The 23,653-nt window shown below is 42.3% G+C and overlaps 2 protein-coding genes across 9 annotated transcripts in view; one reads left to right on the forward strand and one right to left on the reverse strand.

The window, feature by feature from the left end:
* MOB3B (MOB kinase activator 3B) overlaps positions 1-573 on the forward strand; it is a 291,141-nt gene extending 290,568 nt beyond the window's left edge. For 2 of the 3 annotated variants that reach the window (XM_081497859.1, XM_081497839.1), the window contains one exon: positions 210-573. The gene's annotated coding sequence lies outside the window, so the exon portion shown is untranslated. Of the gene's footprint in view, positions 1-205 lie in introns of all 3 variants that reach the window. The other variant, XM_081497850.1, reaches the window with a different exon arrangement.
* A 758-nt stretch (positions 574-1,331) lies between these two features.
* Positions 1,332-23,653, reverse strand: part of TEK (TEK receptor tyrosine kinase) — a 100,416-nt gene continuing 78,094 nt past the window's right edge. For 3 of the 6 annotated variants that reach the window (XM_081497593.1, XM_081497566.1, XM_081497608.1), the window contains exons 13-23: positions 22,309-22,608; positions 19,686-19,840; positions 18,098-18,308; positions 15,457-15,567; positions 13,182-13,372; positions 12,521-12,634; positions 8,197-8,267; positions 6,886-6,926; positions 5,275-5,371; positions 3,578-3,677; positions 1,332-2,341 (exon numbers count right to left, since the gene is read on the reverse strand). In XM_081497593.1, coding sequence (XP_081353719.1) covers positions 2,267-2,341; positions 3,578-3,677; positions 5,275-5,371; positions 6,886-6,926; positions 8,197-8,267; positions 12,521-12,634; positions 13,182-13,372; positions 15,457-15,567; positions 18,098-18,308; positions 19,686-19,840; positions 22,309-22,608 — 1,466 coding nt within the window. In that variant the 3' untranslated portion in view covers positions 1,332-2,266. Of the gene's footprint in view, positions 2,342-3,577; positions 3,678-5,274; positions 5,372-6,885; positions 6,927-8,196; positions 8,268-12,520; positions 12,635-13,181; positions 13,373-15,456; positions 15,568-18,097; positions 18,309-19,682; positions 19,841-22,308; positions 22,609-23,653 lie in introns of all 6 variants that reach the window. The other 3 variants (XM_081497601.1, XM_081497575.1, XM_081497582.1) reach the window with 2 other exon arrangements.

Consider the following 23,653-nt stretch of genomic DNA (forward strand, 5'->3'; position numbering starts at 1 on the left):
AGTTTTCTTTAGATCACCTATATAGAAATAGATGTAGAGACTTTCCTCACAAAATATATGGATATGAATGTAAACTTTTCAGTGTACTGTTAACATAATAGAGTTTGGTCATTGGGCTATTGTGTAAGGTGTTTTCATTCTAACTGGTGTACTCTTGCTTGATTTTGATTCCTGTCAACCACTCATTGATCTTTTTTTTTTTAAGGCAGTATCCTGTGGATCTTCTGGTGCACTGAAATCTCATCTATATTCCTTAAAGGAATTGGTTCTTCCCTTCTTAATTGCTTTTTGATAATATGCAAACTGGCCTGTGGAAATGACACAAATTCATTCAGTTTGACTGCTGACCTTTGAGTAAGTATGAATCTTTAGTATGAATTCTGTTAACATGCTACAAAGGTTCTTTGTCAACAGCATGGTTGAGTCACAGAGATGTTGGTCGGATGGCCGCTGTGCCAGAAGTGAATTCGTGGCCTTCTGACAGTTGGTTGTGATGATGTGTCAGTCCATAGCACACCTTAGGCTTACTGCTTCAGTATTTTGCATTTACAAGTAAAACTTAGTATCACTGAATTCCTTTTTCTTGATGCCATCCTTTCGTAGTCATCTCTTTTACTTGATGTGAAGTAAATTCGTAATGATATAAATTTATTTTAAATATATATAATCAAGAAGGTCGAGCTGTTATAGAGAAGGTAGCTGTTATTGTGTGTTCCAAAGCCACATGCAAAATTTGAAGACATTATCTACGTTTTTCAGAGAATCATTCATCCCCATTCTTCTTTGGTTCCATGTACATACAAACCAAGAGTTGTCAGGAGTATCTTCACAACATGTGAGTAAAAAGCAAAAAGGAACTGTTACACATATTTGGACCTCCTTTCAGTGGCTCTTCATTCCAGCCCCTGCTCTGTTGAAGAATAAATGGTGCGGCAGCAGTGTTACTTTTGCTGTGTCGCCACTGCCTGTCCTGCTGTGGATGAAGAGCTTTTGCACAAATGCAGTTTCCTGGTCAGTTTCTGATGCATGAAGTTGAGCAGATGGCAGGAATATGGAACATTACGCAGTATGTAGAACACTGCAACACAGTTAAAAGGGACTCCAGTTTTAAGCCCTCAGTTCATATTGGAACCAGAGGTACAGGAAAACAGTAGAATATTTCTGGGAGATGTCTCTAATCTTGTGAGATTGTGATACATCTGGTTAAATATACTCACCAACTGCTGTCTGCGTATTGCCAACACATTAGAGGATGATAATTTAAAGTGTTTTCTTGAAAGTATAATAGAGATGGTTGGTAATACTTACGAGACACATTCCTAGACAAAAAGTGGGTAGGCAAGACATTTATTCACTTACTATATGATCTCAGTATAGCACGTGCCTACAATATAAATGGTAAACTCACAACTGATCAAAACTAGAACTTTTTACAATGTGCAAGACAGGTAGGGATGTTAACTGCTATGATACATGTCACATGTCCCCCAAATATAACTACAAGCTTCCTGTTTTAATTTCTTAATAAACACATCGATGTTATCCGAGAAACTAAAACCTATTAGCTTATCAAACTTACACTTCTTAAAGTTCTTAGGCTTCTAAGGAATGAGATTTAAGTCGATTTTTCAGTGTCTACATTTAGGACTGACTTGTTGGCTGTGGAAACACATGAAAAAGTTGTCAGATTAACAAGGGAATCAGGATGGCTTCTACAGGTGAGGGGGAATATTTAGAGAGAGAAAAAGCTCTTTTACATCGTTTAGGTTAACATTTAAGAGCCCTAAATCCATGTCCTGTTAGAACTCATACCTTTCCCCTGCTTTTTCTCACCTGTGCTGACAGGTTTACTAATAGTATTTTCTTCTACACAGTGAAACATCTTCGAGCATCCAATATATAGGTAAATATAAAAAAAATACCTAGGACAATAATGAGTTATGCACTACAGTAATTGTACTCTCACACCTTCCCAAAAAGTCCATGTTTTTAGAAAAATATATTATTGCATATGAAACCACAAACAGGCATTCTGATTCCAGCACATTCTTACTCAAAATAGTATATACAGTCCTAGTTGAGTCAGAGGGTACTACAGATTCACACATGGGTCTTACGGTCAAAGTCCCAGGCAAGCGACAATCTATATACATGTCCATTTTCTGTCACCTCTCTTGGCAGAGGCTTGCTTGCTGAGCATCAAGGTATGAAGAGTCTCTCACGCCAGTGAAGGGGAAACAGAATATACAGATGAAGGTGGTCGGTCCTAGGCTGCTTCTTCCGCAGAACAGTCGATTCCAGCGTAGGTGAATTTCTCATAAAGTGTGGTGTTCACATAGGTCTAGGAGAGTAAGAGTGGTTCAGAGATACAAGCTGGCTCAGTCCTGCCTCCACTGGGAGCAGTTACGGTCATACCCCGGTTTCCTTAGCTTATCTCAGCTCAAATACAGATGCTGTGCGCTCAGTCACGTCTGACTCTTTGTGACTCCGTAGACTGTAGCCTGCCAGGCTCCTCTGACCATGAGATTTTCCAGGCAAGAATACTGGCGTGAGTTGCTATTTCCTACTTTAGGGGAGTTTTCCTCTCCCAGGGATGGAATTCCCACCCAGGGACTGATCCTGCCTCTCCTGCACCTCCTGTATTATTGGCAGATGGATTCTTTAGCACCACCTGCTGCTGCTGGTAAGTCACTTCAGTTGTGTCCAACTCTGTGCGACCCTATGGACTGCAGCCCATCAGGCTCCTCTGTCCATGGGATTCTCCAGGCAAGAATACTGGAGTGGGTTGCCATGCCCTCCTCCAAAATCCCCAAAATACTGATACTGGGGGGATATTTCTCTATCCTCATTCCCTCTGTTGTATTTAACCACTTTCTTCTTGAAAAGCATCCCTTGACTTCTGCAAGTAAGATCGCTTCCTCTCACTTTTTTCAGCCTCCTGGCATCTGTATCCCATGGTCTCTCACTGCTCCCTTCTGACATGCACCACACCCTCCCAGACCCCTTCCCCTGTCTGCTGCTCATCTTCACATCTCCTGCTGTGTGATCTCACCCACATCTCTGGTTTCATTACCGACGGGGTTTTGATGACTTCCAGCATCTTCCATGACTTCCAAATTCCCTGACCTAGATTTGCCTTTTGAACCTCACATCTGTGTAGCCAATTAACTGTCTACTACAAGTTTTTACAGAATTCCTGACCTCCCCCCCCCATAGTAACATGAAGACCGCACTCTTGTCACTCTCCCATTTGTCCTTGGGCAAGTCACTTTCTCCTTTCTAAGTATGCTTCCTCATCTATAGAATGAAAGGGTCAGGCTGTATGACAGATTTAAGATTCCCTCTAGCTCAGATAAGCCAGCTCTGTACGTTGTTCTGCAGTGTCTGACTATATCTTATATATGAATCTGGTTTCCTCCAAAATTGTAACTTTCTCAAAGTTGAGTCCACATCTCTTATGTCCCTGTAGCACCTCAGGTTGGTTCAAAAGAACCTGCTGACCTGTTTCAACTGTTAACCACAATGGACACATGAGGAATTCCAATGAAAGAACCCACGCTTTGAGTTCCATACTCACCTTTCGTTCTTCTAACATCCTGTTTAAGGACACCAGGATCTGGGCAAATGAGGGCCTTTCATAAGGTTTCTCCCGCCAGCACTGTCTCATGAGATCATACCTTTGAAAACAGAGTGAGAGTGTTTAGTCTCCAACTATGCTTTAGTCCTGGGCACAGCCAGGTGCAGGGATTGGAATAAAAGAGAGTGTAGCCACACAACGCATGGTCATCTTGCTTAGCCAGCAGAAGACAGAAGTACTGCAGCTAGGAAGGTTCTAGGAGGCCTCCCGCCTCCCCACCCAAGTCTCCTTTCTTCTCCCAGTGGATCTAGTGCCTACTTTGAGTACCATTCCCAAGAGATCTTGGTCTCAGCTACCTTGATCATCTGGAAAGAACTGAGTTGTGTGTCTAGGGCAGGCTTTCCCTCAGAATATTACATCTCTCAAAATGTCAGTGTTTCATTTCTAAAAACTGTGCGCAACTAAATTTGCAAAACGCTACCTATCGTGCCTCCCTCTTAGTGACTGACTTCGTGAAATCTTGAAGTCATTCCATTAAAAACCAACAACCTTTTAAACCAGGTTTAACATAGAAGCTTCCCAAACAGAACTGATCGCAGAACTCTTTCCCCTTGTGTTATTTATTTACGTCTCACACATTCCACAAACACAGTTTACGAAGTGCTAGTCTAAGGTTTTTCTCCAGTGTGGCCAGAACTACCTGTACTGTTAAAACATGGATTCCTGGGACCCACTCCAGATTTACAGAGTCATCGTGTCTGAGAGCGGGGCTGAAGATTTCACATGCTTAACGGTGTGGCTCCTCACTGGGAACCACAGTGCACGGAAGGCTCTCAGCCATTAGCCTGGGGTGGTAGAGATTCTAGAAGAGTTTATACTTTAACAAGTTTCGTAAGTGAGTGAAAGGAGTGAAAACATCACTCCTTAAAGGTGGGATTCAGGGACTTGGTCCAGTGATGGCTCAGGTACATTCAGGTTTTCCCAGGATGGTCTAGGTTTATATTTCTTGTACCATAGCATAATAGCACCCTCATCCACTCTTAGAAGTGGCTTGGTTTGGGCAATAAATTCCTTGTTCAGCCTAGAGCCTTGCACTCTTCATATTATGTCATTTAGGCAGCAACGCTATCAGCTGGTTCTGGGAATGGCAACATCACTAGCCTTGTAGAAGCAAGATTTTATAAGGAAAAGCTTTTCTTCTTTAGTGTAACTGCTCTGAAATCTCTACCCTCAAAGTTAGTCTTAAGGTTTCATACATTTATTCATGGATAATTTCATGAATTTATGAATACATGTATTCATAAATTATAATTAATTTAATTCATAAATTATTCATACAAATCTTTTCTGTATTTGTTGTCCTTTCTCATTTCAACCTTAAGATTCAGCCAAGAATCACCACCTTAAATTCCTCCTGAATTTCTATGCCTGGAAAACTCTCTATTTTCTGCCCATTGCCTAACAGTCTTAATTTCAAGGTTCTGAAATCTTGAACTCAAAAATCTTGTTTGAGTTTGCTGAGGGAAATGCTCCCCTAGACACATAACACAGACTCTTGTTTCTGACTGTTTGGGATTTGTGCGTGTACACATACATACATATTTGTATGTATCAGATAGCTGCTTCATTACAGTCAGTTCAGGAAACATACAGAGGGGAGGTTCGGATAGAATGGCCCCGGGGGAGGCCTGACTTACACCTCGTCGTCACAGTTTAGCGGCTTCTCCAGTCTGTAGCCCTGGGGCAGCTTCTCGTAGAGTTCTGCACACGTCATCCCACAATAAGGGGTGCCGCCTGGAAGATAGGAAACAGTGCTCCCTGAGCCCCCCTTGGATGCAGAAGGCACTGTCTCCTGCCCTGGGGCTCTACATCCAGGGGACTGGGAGAAAGAGGGGAGTGAGTCAAGTGACGATAAGCACCCAGAGTCGTCATCCTCTGGGGCAAACCCACCGCACGTCGCAGCTGGACTTGGCTACAGACAGCGCTCCCGTGCGGCCGCTGCTTCCTTACGGTGCCTTGCTCATCCCCAAGTCTGTCTACACACAGCGTGTCTCTTGACATGGTACCAGTGTACAAATGACATGGATCTTTTTCCCAGTTGGAAATCTGTATTTACATAATGCAATTCCTATTTTATCTATCATAGTTACTGTCCCAGTGTTAACTATAAAAGCAATATATGTTTATTGTGGAAAGTACAAAAAATGAAAAAACAACTTTGAAAAAATCCTGTGTAGTCTTTCCAGTTTTCTTTTTTTCATGTGTGATATTTATAAAACTGGAATTATGGCATATGTGAAATTTTTTGCTTTTTGGCATGTACACTTTCACATGGTATTAAATGGCTTTTGACATATATCCACACAAAAGTATAATTCAAAAAGATAAATGCATCACTTTGTTCATAGCAGCACCATTTACAATAGCCAAGTCATAGAAACAATCTAAATGTTCACGAATGGATAAAAGAAGATGTGATATATACACACACACACAGGAATATCACTCAGCCATCAAAAACAATGAAATAATGCCATTTGTGACACTATGGATGGACTTAGAAATTATCATACTAAGTGAAATAAGTCAAAAAGAAAGACACTTGCCATATTACTTACGTGCAATCTAAAATATGACAAATGAACTTATCTACAAAACAGAAGCAGACTCAGAGAACAGACTTGTGATTGCCAAGGGGGAAAAGTGGTACGGGAGAGAAGAAATGGAAATTCGGAATTAGCAGAAACAAACTATTACATATAGGATGGATAAACAACAAGGTTCTGCTGTATAGTACTACTGTATAGCACTGGGAACTATATTTAATATCTTGTGACAAACCATAATGGAAATGAATATGGAAAATTATATACACACATATATAAAACGGAGTCACTTTTGTACAGCAGAAATTAACTATAACTTTAAATCAACTATAATAAAATTTAAAAAAAAGTGGCCTTTGAAAATGTGACTTTTCATAGCTGCACAATATACTGTCTTAAAGTTGCAGAAGTAAACTTATAACAGCTTTATGACATCTGTGCACACGTGGAGACAACTTAGAATGACATTCTTGGCCACCAGGTCATTAGCGTTAAATGTGACATTAGACACCGGGCTTTCATAAAGAGAGCCATGGGGATAAACACACTCATACAGGAAACCTGTAAGGTTCTTTTCTTCCCCAGTGGCGTCTGTCGGCACCGAACGTGAATGTTACCCATGAAAGTAGATGGTGAAGGAGCACGGGAGGGCCCACTCCCTTTGCACAGAGCTTCACCTGGTAGGTGGACAAGGATACTCACCTAAGCTAACAATCTCCCATAGTAACACGCCATAGGACCATCTGCAGAAGGGATGAGGGAGAAAACAGTAATCAGCACACACGTTGGCCAGTCAACTTTCTGCCTCTAAAGCTGGGGCGACTGACTCTAGGTCAGAAGAAGGAAAGTTCCGTGTATTTTTTCCTAGGACTGGGTCTTGCACACAGCGTGCATTTATCTCCCCTTCAGCCAATGGAAGGATTGTAACGGGAACACTGTTAACACTGGCAGAGCCCCCACTTGCTTTAGGTAGAGAATGCAGGCTGATACTATAGAAAGCAGGGGATTCTAGGCCAGACAGATTTGCATCAGATCTCATCTCTGCCACCGGGTACTCCTGTGACATGGGACAAGTGACTAGAACTCCTGAGGCCTCTGACTGTATTCTTCCAGAAGTGAGGACACCCGTTTCTGCCTCAAAGTTAGGCAGAAATGACATGAGATAATATAAAAGCACACAGTGAGAACACAGTCATCGCCCGACCTCTCCTCATCCCCAGGCAAAACAACTCTCCCCCCACTCCCTGAATAAGTCAACTCAACCCTCTGGGCCTCAGTTTTTCCTCCTGAAAATAGGGAATGTGGACAAGAGGGCTCAGGTCTCAATCCCAAACCTTCCTCCCCTGCTACCAGCCTGAGACTTATCACGCAGGCTGCAAGTGGAGATGGGCCCCACTGACTGCCTTCTGTGGGGCTTCCCAGGTGGCACTACTGATAAACAACCTGCCTGCCAGTGCAGGAGACATAAAAGTTGTGAGTTCAGTCCCTGGATCGGGAAGATCCCCTGGAGCAGGACATGGCAATCCACTCCAGTATTCTTGCCTGGAGAATCCCATGGACAGAGAAGCCTGGCGGTCTACTGTCCATCGGGTTGCACAGAGTTGGACACAACTGAAGTGACTTAGCATGTGTGACTGCCTTCTGTCCCTGCCACCTCCGACCCCCAGCAGCTACTCTGGGCCACCTCCTTGGATCTAGGTCCTTGTGCCGAGGTCAGTCTGGGCAGTGGAGTCACAAGGCCAGGATGCCCCTGACTCCTCTGGAAATAAAGAATTCACCACCTGAAGTCACTCCCCGATGTGCAGAAATAAACCCAAAGCCTGCCATCAGGGGAAACCATTTCCTCTGTGGCTTCGTTCAGTCTGTTAATTTATTTCCTAGGCTTAGTGATTAGCTTTATTCCGCAGAGGGATGCAATATTCCTGCTTCTCTTCAAAACCTTTGTCAAATGGATATTTTTCTGGGTCCAAAAAAAAAAAAAAAAAATCCCTCAGCAGTGAGAGGCTTACTCACACGTCGCTGTTGGTTGTATACACGCTGTAATTTAGTGACTCGATCGCCATCCAGCGCACGGGGAGTCTTCCCTGGAGAATACAATAAAAGAGGCTGCTTAGGCTCAACAGGGGCCCCTTCCCAAGGCTCGCCAGTGGCCTGAAGCTGGGGAGGGGGCTCACCCCAGTTCTCAGGGAGGGCCCCAGACAGAAGGCATGGCAGAGTCAGGATATTTTTGCATGTCTCACCCGCAAGTCTGCTTTTAAGTTCAAAGCCCTGCAAATTATGTAAGCCCCACTTACCTCAAGGGGTCACTGCCACAGTTACATGTAAAGAAAAATAATGATGTGTGTGTATGTGTGTGTCCTTTCAGTGGTCATGCAATTATTCACTTCGTGGCTGTCAGAGGTGCTCGGAGGTGTGAAAAGAGAGACGGGCATAGGAACCGAGGATTAGGCTATAATGTGGGAAAGGCTGAGGTGGTGGGAGGAGACCAAATGCCTGGAGGAGAGGCTGGAAGGGCTTCCAGGGGAGGGGACTGAACACGAGTTCAGTTCTAGAAGATGTGTAGGTACCACCAGGTGGATGGGGGAGGAAAGAGCATTTCAGACCAAAGGGCAGAGAGTGCATGCGAGTCAGCGGGGAGGTGATGACTTCTACCAGTGCCCGCCAGGGAAGTCCCTCAGGTCTACATGCCCCGTGCTCCTTCAACATCTGCTCCCTTCTGTGTCCTTGCTTCCATCTCCCACCTGTTATTCTCTCGTCTTCTTCACACTAGGGGATGGGAAGAGTTGTCTGCATTTCCTGTTTGGTCCTTGCTCTCATTTACTCCCCCTTGCTGGTCTCTGACCCCGTATTTCCTAATTATTCATTTCCATGCACACTTTTCCATTCTTTATGTGACCACTTTGATGTGTCCACATCTGTCTGTCCCTGCTGCTGGCACCTTGGTTCAGGCCACCACCATCTCCACCTGCCTGCTGACAACCACCTCTCCGCTCATCTCCCTGCCTCTGGTTCCGCTCCCTAATGACCTGTTCTCTGCACCACAATCACTCTAAGTAGCAAATCCAAACATGTGGTTCCTGTTCTTAAAATTCTGCAATATAGCTCTTGTTACAATATCCCCAGTCCTTAGCTGAGTCCCCAAAAGCTGGCATCCAAAGCTTTCAAGACCTTATCCCCACTTCCTCCTCCAGCCTTGAGTTTTAACTCTTCCTCTTTTTTGCATCACCCTCTAGCCCTACTGACTTTCTTTTTTTTTTTTTTTCGTATTTGCTTTCTTAATTCCCCAAAGTTCCGTGCTTTCCTCTGCCTCTCGGTTCTTATATATATACTGCATCCTCCAGGTCCTCCACTTCATTCTCACGTCTCCAGTATCTATGTCACATTTACTGGAAAGCTTCACTGTGCTTCCTCTGAGCTCCCGAGGGACCTGCACTTTCCTCCTTCTCAGCCTTATCCACTGTTACAATTGTTTGTTATGTGTCTCTGAGCTCTTTGAAGGAGAACACTGTGTCTTAATATTATCCCCAAGCCCAGCACAAGCGTGAAACATTGTAGTAATAAATAAATCCACGCTGAGGGGATCAATAGATTAATCAACGGTAGTAAAACCCCAAATCACTTAAGTACATCATTTTGCAACACTTCCAGTACTAGAATCGCCCTGGGAGGAAGTAAAAAACTAATGCAGGATGCCCTCTCCACAATAACTGAATCAAAATATCTAAGTGGTAGGACTTAGCATCTGTCTTTTTAAAAGTTTCCCAGACAATCTACCTGCAGTAGGAATTGACAATCTGACTTCCATAGTAGGCCAGAGAAAGTAGCGACTCTGCCCTCTGTTGGTAACTTGCTACATTGCACCCTTCTTGCTGGGAGCTTGCTTCTCTCCAATGCCTTCTCTTTTCTTCCCCTACCTTCATCATGCCCTTTTCCTCCCCAGAGCCATGCTGCTACTGAACGCTTTGCCCTTCCACTGGGAGATACACTAGAGCCCTAACCAGTGCTCTGCCCCTTATGCATTTCCCTTAACTCCATAAGATACAGAAATCCCTGTCCTTTATAAAATGTCAAGCAAACCAACCTTAGCCTTGGGGTACTGAGGCAAGTAACCAAATTAAATGGATAGATTATGGGGCTAAACTGTTAACCTCTTCTCCTCATCATCACAGGGCTTCCCAGGTGGCACTAGTAGTAATGAACTCACCTGCCAATGTAGGAGCCATAAGAGACACGGGTTCAATCCCTGGGTTAGGAATATCCTCTGGATATTCCTGGAGTAGGAAATGGCATCTCACTCCAGTATTTTTGCCTGGTAAATCCCATGGACAGAGGAGCCTGGCAGGCCACAATCCATAGGGTCACAAAGAGTTAGACATGACTAAAGCAACTTAGCATGCATGTGGCACCCCCTCATCACGGCATCCCATCCCCAAAGTGAAGGAAGGAGAGAGATTCTGTAGTGGAAATAAGAGGGTTCCACCTGGCCCAGGAGGAATGGGGAGAGGTGGAGCAGATGGGTGAGTGGTGGGTCCTGCTTCTGTAAGACCAGCCCAGCCACTTCCCAGAGAAAGGTCTTTGAGTGGGGCGAATCTGAAAAGTTTAGGGAAAAAAGTGTTGCCTGGAAACCAACCTTCAGGGAGTCACTGGAGACTTCCTGAGGTGCTGATGTCAATAAGTATCAAGGACCAGGGGCATGGTAGTCTCTAAGAACCAAAGGAGGCCCACTTCAAACCCTCATCATAAAAGAGAGTGGAAAGTTCCAAAACGATTAAGTTCACTGTGATCATAACTATGGAAAAGACTGTATGCTTGTGGAAGGAAAAGAGTAAAAATAAACTGTGTCAAGGTTGTGAACTGTGGATCATTTCCTCTTGAAAGCATTCTTGAATAGTGTTTCTGTGTTATCTTGTCAGTAATTGAAATAAGTATATTGAAAAGAAAGGAAACCTGAGCTTGAGGATAAATGCAGAAGCCTGAGCCTTGCTAGGAAGCAATTTGATATCTACAAAAGTAAAAGGATTCTCTCTATATGTTACAAGAACTGGAGTCATCCCAAGAAAGCTGAGCCCAAGTAATTCTGGGAGAGCCATGCCATCAGAGAGACCTACCCAATGCGCGCAAAGACTATAGGGTGCGTCAGCCCCAATACCCTGCACTGCCCGACCGCAGGGAAAGCAGAGGGTGGTGGCATGTTTAAAGCTCAGCACTAATGTCCAGGGATGTGGCATTTCCAGGGCTTTATGATTCCAGGTGGACAACAAGAGCAGAACAAGTCCAGCTTCTCTCTGCTAACACTGTGAGGCTCCCCTGGGATCTTTTATTTGAAGGTAAAATTTGGCTACTTGGGAGGCTAGGTATCATTAGGTGAAAGTGGATTTGATGGGGGCCTGATGAATGAGCAAGCTATGGTTTTTCCAGTGGTCATGTATGCATGTGAGAGTTGGACCATAAAGAAAGCTGAGAACCGAAGAATTGATGCTTTTGAACTGTGGTGTTGGAGAACACTCTTGAGAGTCCCTTGGACTGCAAGGAGATCCAGCTAGTCCATCCTAAAGGAATCAGTCCTGAATATTCATTGGAAGGACTGATGCTGAAGCTGAAACTCCAACACTGGCCACTTGCTGCAAAGAACTGACTCATTTGAAAAGACCCTGATGCTGGGAAAGATTGAAGGCAGGAGGAGAAGGGGACGACAGAGGATGAGATGGTTGGATGGCATCACCGACTCAATGGACATGAGTTTGAGTAAACCACGGGAGTTGGTGATGGACAGGGAGGCCTAGCGTGCTGCAGTCCATGGGGTCGCAAAGAGTCGGACACGACTGAGCGACTGAACTGACAAATGAGCAGAGAACATTCAGAAAAGAGGGAACTCTTATACGAGCATTTACAACTTAAGAGTTTCTTTCTAGAACATCCTTGTGACTTAGGAAACCTCATTGATTCACTTCCTTAATGTTTTAGAAGTAGGTTAAACGTCTTTTTCCCCCTCCTATGTTTGCTTTTTAAAAGGGGACTGTGGGAGCTCCCCAGAAGATTCTGAGCAAGACCAGACTTGGGCGTCTGTGCTGGATACAGACCCCAGCCCCTCCAGCACGAGGCTTGCATGTTCAACAACTTCACCATATGTGACAGAGCCTTCTTCACTGGTAAATGCAGACCCTCCAGACATTTTAGGAATCAAAACTGAGAACGGATATTTGCTGGGCTGAGGACTTGTTAAACGGCAGAAATGGTCAGAGGCCTCCGTCAGCACAGAAGGATGGAATTCTAAAAGAAGCAACCTCAGGAGAGAGAGGGGTGCCCCCGAAAGGGTCTCATCAACATCTGAACTTACCATCGTCTTTTTCACATATACTTCTTGACCTCGGGATAATCCAAAATCGGCTATCTTGGCTACATAGTTTTCACCAACTAAAATGTTCCTGGCAGCTAGGTCCCTGTGAATAAACTGAAATTAAAAAAAAAAAAAAAAAAAGTCATGTATATTCAGCATCATATTTGGTTTTTCACTTCATTTTGTTTGCACGAAGAGCAAGAGCTTTGGGAAATCTAGAGGACAGTATGAAAAAGTGTTTTAAAAAAGCTACCAGAATCCAGTTCCCTTCTAGTTCCTCTTCTAAACGCCCAGTGAGTGGATTCTGCCGGACGACCCACAGGTCTTTGGAGGAGCACTTCAGGAAGAAGCACCGGGTCATGCAATATTCCCAGTTACCATGAGAGGTCTCTGCTGTGTGTTGTGTGGAGTTACACAAAGCTAAGACGAGTGAAGGCACCGCACCAAATACATATGATGAGATTCACTAGATAAACTTACCGTTAGCATGGAGCATGAGCTTCTATATAAAGAGATGGAATATTAACAAACAGAGTAAAATTAGGGAGAGCTTGAAAAGGAATTAAGGAAGAGAGGTGAACTAGGGAAAAAAAAATCTAAACTCTGATATCAGAGAGAATTTTGGAAAAAAGATGCTCAAAGCTAGGTTCCCAGAACAAACCTGTTTTTGGCTCAGGTAGTCCATACCCCGGGCCACATCTGCTGCGAAATGGAGAAGCTGCTGGGAGGAAAGCGTGGAGGCGGTGCTGTTGGCGATGGCAAATGCGGGGTCCGTCTCTAGCACTCGGCTCTTTCTCAGGAAGTCCAGGAGGTTGCCATGGGGGGCGTACTCAATGGCCAGGTATAGGTAGCCTGTGGGGCAAGGGAGGAAGCATCACTTAGCCCTAAACCCTGGTGATATATCTGAGATGTGCTTTGGTCCTCGGGGACTGCTTATAAAATTCCATTTTATCTTAAAATAACATGTCTAGTGGTACCGATATGCGTAATGCTGGGGACAGGAGGAAAACAAGTGACATCATTCCTGCAAAGGGGGACCATGCCTGCATTTAGGGTTCTCCTCTCCACTCCTACCAAACAGCAGGCTTCCTGAATGCTTCATCTACTGGGTAACACGAGTAGAATGAAATCAAAACATCTGCTTCCAGATGACCCAGGATAGCTAGTCCACATCACCTTTTATTTTTTTTTTCAATATTGATTGAGAACCTAATATGAGCCAGACATGTTATTCCAATATGAATCCAGCTTCTCCTAAGGTTATTTTTTAAAACAAACAAACAAATGATTAAATACCCAAAGCAGAAGGACCCACACTAGGTAACTTTCTCTCTCTCCTGACTTCTGCTCCTTCCTAAAATCCAGACTAAGTAATTAGATTGTTGAGTGCATCACTGGTCAGCAAAGTCTAGTGTCAGGGATTGCAATTTTGCTTACAGAAACCAGAATGTCAACCTTTTAGGAAAAAAATAAAATATTTCCTAGAGGAAAGTATGGTTCATTGTCTTAGTTTTATTCCAAATTGTTTTCTCCCTTTTCTTTTTTTAATGAGATGTAATCTGCTTTGATAACAATTATTCATCTTTGGAGCCAATGAAAGTATAGTGCTCTATTTTACTATTTTTTAAAAGTGAATTATTTGGTATATACTTTTTATGCCAAATGAATTTCAACTTCAAAGATATTATAAGTGAAATTCTCAAAAAAAAAAAAAAAAAAGCAAGCTTCTAGCACTGAATCCTGTTGTACTATAAGGAAAGACATACCTCAATTCTGGTATGAATGTATTTTTTCACTTTACTGAACAATACAATTTTAAGAGTCAACCAATTATGTGACAATAGAGCAAAATTTTAAAAGACATATATTATTTTGTCACTATAAGTTTTTTCTTTTTTAAACATTCATTTACTGCTGTCCCATGCTGAATACTGTTCTCAGGAAATAGCTCAAAAATATGTGTCATTACTTCATTATTTAACCTAAGAGACATCATCTGGCTTTCAGAATTACATCCTTATTGGATCACAGAATGATATATTGTTTGAAGTACCAGTATTTTTAGTTTAATAAATTGAGGAAAAGGAAGTAGTCTCTTTTCCATTGTTGGTATTTGTGCTGCAAAGTCAACAAGAGGTTGTAAAGTTTGCAAATAATTACCATGTGGAGCTTTTTCATTGGATTAAATTTTTCCATGAGAAATTAAGAGTAAGCATGGATTTAGAACTGCAAACCCAGGTAGCATGCAGAGGTAAACCTATAGATTTCTTATTACCTACTCATTCACAGCTAACTCCACACATTATAATAGGAAATACTCAATAAACATTTGAATTACTATAATTTGAACTTAAGAGTATGTGTGACATAGGATAGTTATAAAGCTTCAATGTAATTGTACAGGGCATTGTTTTGGATAAAAACAAAGTACTATTAGATATAGGCTTATTATTATTTTTTCAACCTAAGTATCATCAGTCCTTTCACATTACAGTAGATTATTGGCATTCACAGATTTAACATTTGGAGTATTGATTACTTGGGTTTGGAGGAAAAATGAAAAGTCAACTAAGAAGAACCAACGTACTTCACTTTTCCTAGTGCAGAGTGCAGCCTCCATCCACCTAGTAGTGACTGAGAAAACCTCTGGATTAGCAACGATGGGAGCATGTAGGAGCTGTGGGTATCTTTGGGCATTACTAATTGAACTGCATCAGAAGCCAAAAGACTCACCCCTTGGGACCCACCTTCAAAAACATGCCACATCTCAGCATAGTCTATTCATGGGGCCAGACATTCAGACTGAAATTGCAACTTAAAAAGTAGGTAGCAATCTTAGATGACTTATTTTTCTTAACTTCAATATGGAATGTGCTTGATTTTCTTTTCTTTTTTAAAAAAAATTTGGCAGGAGAAACAGGAAAAGAGCATCTTACCACGATGTTCACATGCTCCCAAGAGATTGATGATGTTTGGGTGGTGTCCAAGTTTACAAAGAACCTCCAGTTCCCCAGCGAAGTCCCTGTGGTCATCTTTGGAAGCGTATTCTGGGAAGAAAGTCAAAAGAGTCGTGACCCCTTTCTGTGATGCCTCGTCAGAAACAACTGTACCCCCTGATCCCCATCACTTTCAGGTACACTCAGCCGTCATTGGAGCTGGAAAATGTTAGAGAAATCAAAGAGACGGCTCTAACACAGAGGCTTGGCTGTCCACATTTTGGGCCAATGCTTCTTGTTGTTGGGGGCTGTCCTGTGGCAAGGAGGATGTTTGGCTGCCCCCCTGACCACCCACTAGTTACCAGTAGCCCAACCGAAAATGTACCCAGATCACCAAGTGTCCCCCCTGGAAACCAAATCACCTCTGTTTGAGAACCACTGCTGAAGCCCTCAAATACCCAGAGAAATGGTCTGGTTGAGATGGAGCTGCGTCCATTCTCAGACCTTGGCTCTGCAGAGACAAATACGCCAAGGAATAACACCAAAATTTTAGTGAAGCATTGCCAGTAGTGAACACACCTTACTTTATTATAATTTTACTTTGCTTTTTACATAAACCAGAATAGAATACTGTGCTCAGTTGTGCTCAACCCTTTGCAACCCCATGGACTATAACCCACCAGGCTTCTCTGTCCCTGGGATTTTCCAGGCAAGTATACTGGAGTGGGTTGCCATTTCCTTCTCCAGGGGATCTTGCTGATGAAGGGATCAAACCTAGGTCTCCTGCATTTCAGGTGGATCCTTTACCAACTGAGTCACCAGGGAAGCCCACATAAGCCAGACTTGCTGAAAAAACTCAAATCGCAATGATACTTTTATAGAAGTTGCTTCATAGTCAGGAAACAGTTGCATTTCTTTCTGTTCCTGTCATTCCGTCTCTCCATAAGCACTTTGATCAGAGGCAGAACCACCAATCAGGCTGAAAACTCTTTGGCTGATATGCAACTGATTGGTCAGCCTTGAGTTGGTGACAGTATGCTATGATTGCTTTTTGAATAAATAACATTGGGGGAAAGAGTGATGGAGAGCTGGTAGCCATGTGCATGTCTGACCATGCTTGGAAATTATGGGAAGGTTTCATATGGGCTAAGGTGACCCATGAGGCTGACAGGTAACAATTCCAAGTCTAGTACCTTGTTTATACCACAGGAGCCTAAGGGTCAATACCTCAGGAACATTTTAGAAGCAAAGGTCCTTGTAATAGGTTGCTGCTTCATATCAGTAAGTGCACTCTTTGCATGCATGACTTTTCCTGCAAAACTTTTCTGCCCTGGTGCGCTGTTAAGTTATTCTACCTCTTTACATGGACATGAGATGGACAATCAGCTCAGGTCAGATCCCAATAAAAACTGATGCTACAAAGTTCTACACCCTTTCTCCTCTCACCATTTTTACTGCTTCCTAAAACTCCTGTGACTAAAGTTGGGAAAGGAAAAGGAATTTCTGGATTCTAGCAGAGTTTGTTTGGGTGTGCGTCTGTGTGTGTGTTTTGAAACATTACTATCTCTAAGCATAAATAATACTGTGTTTATTTTGTTTTGTTCATTTCCTGACATATGTTTTCTAGCAATGCAGAAAGCAGTGATGACTTAATAAGATTTAGGGTTAATTGTCATCTTAGGCTTAATGTTGCAGTCAAGAAGAAGGAAAACCCATCAGCAACCGTAGCAAGTCCTTATTATGGAGCTGCCCAATAAAAGTGGCAATTACATTGCTGGCTCTAATATATCACTTGCCAAGCCTGTGTGCTGTAAAAACAACAGTGCAGCTTCACAATCAAGTCATCTGTAAACTGCCATTTCACACGCAACAGAAGACAGCTAGTATTGCCAGGGAACACGTCAATATGCTTTCTCAGAAGATCTTATTCAATGAGTAGGCCCTAAGCAGTCTTGAACAAAACTGGAAAAGATCTAGTTTTGTGACCATAGATCAATGGTTTCTAAGCTTGAGTGTACCGAAGAGCCGCTGAGCAAGTTTAGGGACCCCAATTTTTCCCTGCATCATCCCAGAAATTTGAATAGAGTAGAACCATGAGGAGGAAAAACTCAAGTAGATGCATTTCTAACTATTTCTAGGAATGTTGATGTAGATAATCCATGAAGATAGTGATTTGCCAAGTGTGGTCTCCAAATTCTGAGACTCAGCATCCCATGGGAACTAATTAGAAATACAAGCCCTCTGGCCCTGGGCCAGATTTGCTTAATCAGAAACTATAGGGTGGAGCTGAAGAGTCTGTTTTTTAACAAGTCTCCCAGGTGATTTGGACTCGTGATCAATGCTGAGAACCACTGCATTAAGAGAAACAGTAATGCTTCCTGAAAGTCAGCAGAGTGGGACAGAGAGTCTGTGTTCTCACATCCCAATGAATCCAGACTGGCGTCTAAACAGCTCATGCCTTCAAGTTTACATCCTGACCCTCAAAGGAAATATCACCTTCAGCTGCACAGAACAGCTCCATCTAACATCATGCCAATTTTTTGTTTAAAAGAATATGAGACGTTAGAGGAAAGATTCAACAGGAAGTCAAGCTGTCCCCCCACCCTAGTAAAATGCTGACTTGATCGGGGCATGCACTGACCTTTCATTCTCTTGATGGCAGCGTCCATCCGTAACCCATCCTTCTTGATGCGAGCCTTAAGAACCTGGCCAAAATTACCCTCCCCAATCACATCTTGAAATTTGATGTCATTCCAGTCAAGCACTGGATAAATGGTAGGATCTGGGTTGTTTTTGGCCTTCCTGTTCAGGGCAAGAGTTCCTGAGTTGAACTGCACAGCTGGTTCTTCCCTCTACAAAAATAATGGTTTTGTGTCAGGATTTTTCATAATTTTTAAGGTACATAATACCTTCTGGTTTGTGCCCACACTAGGTGAAAAAAAAGAAACAGTAAACCCAATTCTAGAATGAAGATGGAAATAGGGTTCATCTAATAAGCCCACTTGGATGAAGTGGCAGCCAGTAGAGCTGCATGGGCATGATCATAGGCCTCAGTGGGAAAGCGTGCCACAATCGATTAGTTATGTCTGCAGGGATGAGGGAGGGGAGGATAATAGCATGTATGTCATGACACACACTTGAGTTACTTCAGTTACTCACACTTGAGTGTCTACCCTGCTGTGGAATGAGCAGCTATTCAGTTCTTGTTTGGAAAAGAACTCAGAGATCTATCTGGAGAAGTCACAGGATATGCCTCTGTGAGAGCTGTTTTCCTAGCTTCATCTTGGTCTCTTTGGCTCTTACTCATTCTCTCCCACTTATCTTAAAGCTCAGAGTCTCTCAAGCCCAAGACAGTGTCTCCTTTCCTCCTGAGTTTCGGTGGCTGCTGGCAGTATCAGGACAAAGCATCAGTGCCATGATGAGCTCCAGCACTGTCTAACCCCTGCTGGACCTTCCTCTCTAGTGACAGCCTGAGGGGAATCTCAGGGACGCGTATCAGGAAGATTTACCTCATTTGGAATACGTAATTGTATTCAGTGCTTCATATATAGAATCAGTAAAGTTGGGTACAGATTAATTTTTCAGAGCTCGAAATCACAGAGAAATGTTCAGGCTACAGTATCTCAAGGATTCAAATGGGGTGCCTGTCGGTAAAGTATGATTCTGTAGACCTTTGCAACTGGTCAAAATTCCCAGATGAAAGAAAAAAATAGTGCCAAGTGCCATGAACTCTGACTGCAGACTGAAGGGTACACAGGGATGGAGATCCACACATAGATATAATTCATATATATATGGGGGATACTATTAGAAGTACAAAATGGAAACTGGAAATTAAAAAAAAGTGAAGAAAATTGATCTAGTATCAATATTCATGACTTATCACTGTGAGGTATGGTTCCCCTCATGCCCTTCATTATAATAATGGTCAGTTCTTTATTTTGCAAAATTACTCTCACTGGTGACTTATCACTAGGATGACTCTATTCTCTTTTGATGGGACAGTAGTCCTGCTTTAGGCTTAGTTTTCTGCATAATTATTAAGAGTAACTTTTTCACTCTCAAAATTGTTCTGAATTGGACAAGAACTTACATAGTCATGCTAGTTATCTCCCATTTCATAATGGAAGACAAAGAAAAGATGAAACTTGCCTAAGGGAAATACTTCCTTTACAAGTAAATTTTCTGACCCACATCTTTAAAATACTTCTTCGAAGATGAGACACTACCACGTTTTGGAAGGCTTGGGCCATTCTCCTTTGGACGTTTGCCCTCTTCAGCTGCAACATGATCAGAAAGGCCAACAGCACCGTCAGGCAGGTCATTCCCGCTGAGCCGAGGATGGCGATAAGCAGCATCTTCCTGCCTCCGAGGTCTGATGGTGCTGAGCAGAACGCAGGAGAAGCAGCAGGTTAGTCTAGATGGAGAGATAGGCCACGACCATCTGCAGGAGAAGTCACAGTGTAATGGGAACATCATGGCAGCCTGAGTCCTGCCACCTAATTGCTAGGTGACCTAGTACACTCATTTATTTTCTGGAACTCACTGGAGACAAGTCTGACACACAGGGCTGTTACAAGTTCAAAGGAGTGTGCAAAAGGGCTTTTTACAAGTCAACATGCTAATCACCAAAGCTGCTAAGCACCAAAGAATTGATGCTTTTGAACTGTGGTGTTGGAGAACACTCTTGAGAGTCCCTTGGACTGCAAGGAAATCAAACCAGTCAATCCTAAAGGAAATCAGTCCTGAATATTCACTGGAAGGACTGATGCTGAACCTGAAACTCCAATACTTTGGCCACCTGATGTGAAGAACTGACTCATTGGAAAAGACTCTGATGTTGGGAAAGATTGAAAGCAGAAGGAGAAGGGGACAACAGAGGATGAGATGGTTGGATGGCATCACCAACTCGATGGACATGAGTTTGAGCAAGCTCTAGGAGTTTGGTGATGGACAGGGAAGCCTGGCATGCTACAGTCCGTGGGGTCGCAAAGAGTTGGACACAACTAAGCGACTGAACTGAACTGATGCTAATCACTAATTATTGCCCTTTGTTCAACTTTTACTTCCAAGTACAGGCCCAAGCAGATGAATATTATCTCATAATAGTGAGGATGACTAACTACATCTATCACTTTGGGAAAGTGACCAACCTCCCTGAACAATTTCCCCACCTAGAAAAGCTTGCAAGCTCTATGATGCTAAGAGCACAGAATCTGTAAGATATTTTGATTTGGGTTTTTCTGGTTTTGAAGAGCTGAAAACAACCTGAGGATACCTATGGGAGAAGCAAAGAAGGAAGGAAAGAAGAGAGAAAAGAGAAAAACTATTGAATTTAGGGCTCAGGTCAAAATGGACTATTAAAGACTATGGTTTAACTCTTCCACTTCTTTCCCTTGCCTAAATTAAAATACAATTAAATTCAATGTATTTTTATGAAAAGCAGCATGTAGAACATGATCTCATCTAACAATTATTCTTTTGATTAGCTATCTTTCCTTCTATCTCCGTGCATGTGTGCATAAAGAGATGTCTGAAATGGGATGGTGAGGGATTTTTAGTTTTGTTACTTCTTGCTTTTAAACTTTTCTCTTTGTATTTTATTTACAGCTTGGATTTAGGGCCTGTATATGTTTTATGAAAACACAAGTAATTATAGAAATGATGCATTTATTAAGAGTGTATTCTGAAAACTACAATTCTCTGTAATTTACAGACTCAACATTCCTTGGATATTTCAAACATATTCCAAAGGATCAGCACTGAAAACAGAACTTGTTGGATTTTATTTCTTAAGCCCTAGGTAGCCCTCAAAAGAACCACGGAGTTTTTAGTGCTATGATACTTTCTGTAAAAATAGGCTGGTCTGAATTATAAATTTGCAAAAATCACCATTTCCCTCTAAAGTCTCTCTAGCTACATTCCCTTGAACAAGCTGTACAGTGCAGAGGGTGAGGAAATGCAATTTCAGACTAACCTCAAAGGGAAGTCTCCCAGAAGCTTCAACCCTTCCCACCTGTGGTGTCCTTGTTCACTAATTACATTCAACAGGTTTTACCAGCCACAAACACTGGGGAGGATTAAGAGGTACAGCCCTCCAGTTATGAAATAAAGAAGCCACAGGGATATAATATACAGCATATAGAATATGGCCAATAATACTGTAATAACTTTGTTTGGAGACACATAATTACTAGCCTTACTGTGGTGATCATTCATAATATATGCAAATGTCAAATCACTACATAGTGCACTCAAAACTAACATAATATTGCACATCAACTGTATTTCAACTTAAAAAAATTACAAACACCGGCCCTCTTGTGCTTGGCACTGAAGGATCTCTGTCTCAAAGAGCTTATTCTCTCTGAGGTAGGGGTTAGTGATGGACCTAGAGCCATCACAACCTGGATTTAAAAAGTAAAAGAAAACTCAGAATAGCATAGTGTCACCTAAGTTAAAAGAAGAATTCATTCTGAGAAGGAATGGAGTGTGGTTCCTGGAGCCTCCCACTGAAGCACTGCACAGGCCTTCCTCCACTAAGCTGGGTCCTTAGTCTTCTTTTCCCACAGAATCACATTCAGATTCCTCAGACCCTCAACTGCTAGATGGAGAGTGCTGATGGGCTAAGTTCATTTAAAGCTTAATAATAGAAAATGGATCAACAGGGTATCCCTCCAAGGGGCATTTTCATCTTAAGGACCTCTTTAGAGATGGTGATGCCTATTAAGGACAAGCCTATTGTATCACAAGATGTGAATATGGAATATGAAGTAAATATCTTAAAACAGTGGGGCTTTTCTGATACTCCCCAGAAATAATAATATGTAAATACCTGTCTACTCTACCAACCTTGAGATTCAGAAAGAGTCATCAGTTCATGAGAAGAGGTTGGATTGCTTGAGCCTATATTGTTCTCTGCGAAGATGTCCACCTGGTAAGCTGTTTGGGGCTCAAGGCCCTTGAGTTGATACTGGGTGATGGTGGCGTTCTTGATCTTCACGTCAATGTGCTGGTCTTCATTCTTGCCCTGAACCTTGTAACGGATGATAATGGCAGAAATAGAATAGCCATCAAGGATCGTCCAAGAGATCACGGCTGAGGAGTCCGTGATGTTGGAAATCTTGATGTTTTCTGGTTGAGGAGGGACAACTAGAAATTAAAAAAAACAGGAACAAAAATAAATTTTTCTTAAGATGCATTACCATCTCTTTGACTATTATGCTTTTGAGAGAGAGTGAATGTCGGCCCATAAAGCATAAATGGCTACTAAGTGTTATCTCTGATGGTAACTCCAATCAGTTTGTGGTGCACTCAACACAGACTTGACAACATGGCCACATATGGGAGACTGGCAACACACAAATCACATATTTGCCATCCTTACACTGAATTAAGACCTCGGAAACTCTGTTACTCCACAAACTGCTATTTTACTGTTCTTGATGCTGAGGAAAACAAAGATTATGAGAGCTGACATTTATATAGGCCCTTTCGTATTGTAACTCATTGACTCCACATAACAATCTTACTGTTAGTATTGAGGCCTGGAGACATTAAGTGACTTGGCCAAGGTCACACAGCTTTTAAGAAATAGATTCAAGTAGAAGAAATAAGGATTCCTATTAGTTTGCAGTTAGCCACCAGCCCATAGGAACTATCCTTGTTAAGCACTTGCTAGAAAATATGTTAAGCACTTAGTAGACATATACAAAAAGCAAGATGAAGCATATGTATGTATCTGCACACTTACAGGTATACTTACTGCATTAAAATTATATAATATTGAATGGAAAGATATATAACAAACATAATCTTGGTTTAACAAACATAATTTTGGTTTTCTCTGGCGAGACAGGGAGAGAATTAGAGTAGGGATGATGATCAAAGAGGATTTTGATACATCTGTATTGTGGAATTACTTTCACAAAAAAAGGCTGAAAGCAAAGATGGCAAGATGTTAACAGTTGCTAATTCTGGGTTGTAGAAATGTAGATTTTTATGTATTATTCTCTGTACTGGCCTACAACTTCTAATTGTAACAGAATTTTTTTAAAGATGAAGAAGATATGCCAAAACACTGACAAAATGGTTGAGACTTCCACATGTTATTGATACAAGAAGAGACTGGTTGGAGAAACCCAGAGCCAGTTTGTACACCTGTTACTGGGGAAGTGGAGACTCAGCTGCAGAAGAG

The sequence above is a fragment of the Giraffa tippelskirchi genome, chromosome 1 (assembly GCF_054371585.1).
Source record: "Giraffa tippelskirchi isolate mGirTip1 chromosome 1, T2T-mGirTip1v1.2.pri, whole genome shotgun sequence".
In the NCBI taxonomy this organism is placed as follows: domain Eukaryota; kingdom Metazoa; phylum Chordata; class Mammalia; order Artiodactyla; family Giraffidae; genus Giraffa; species Giraffa tippelskirchi.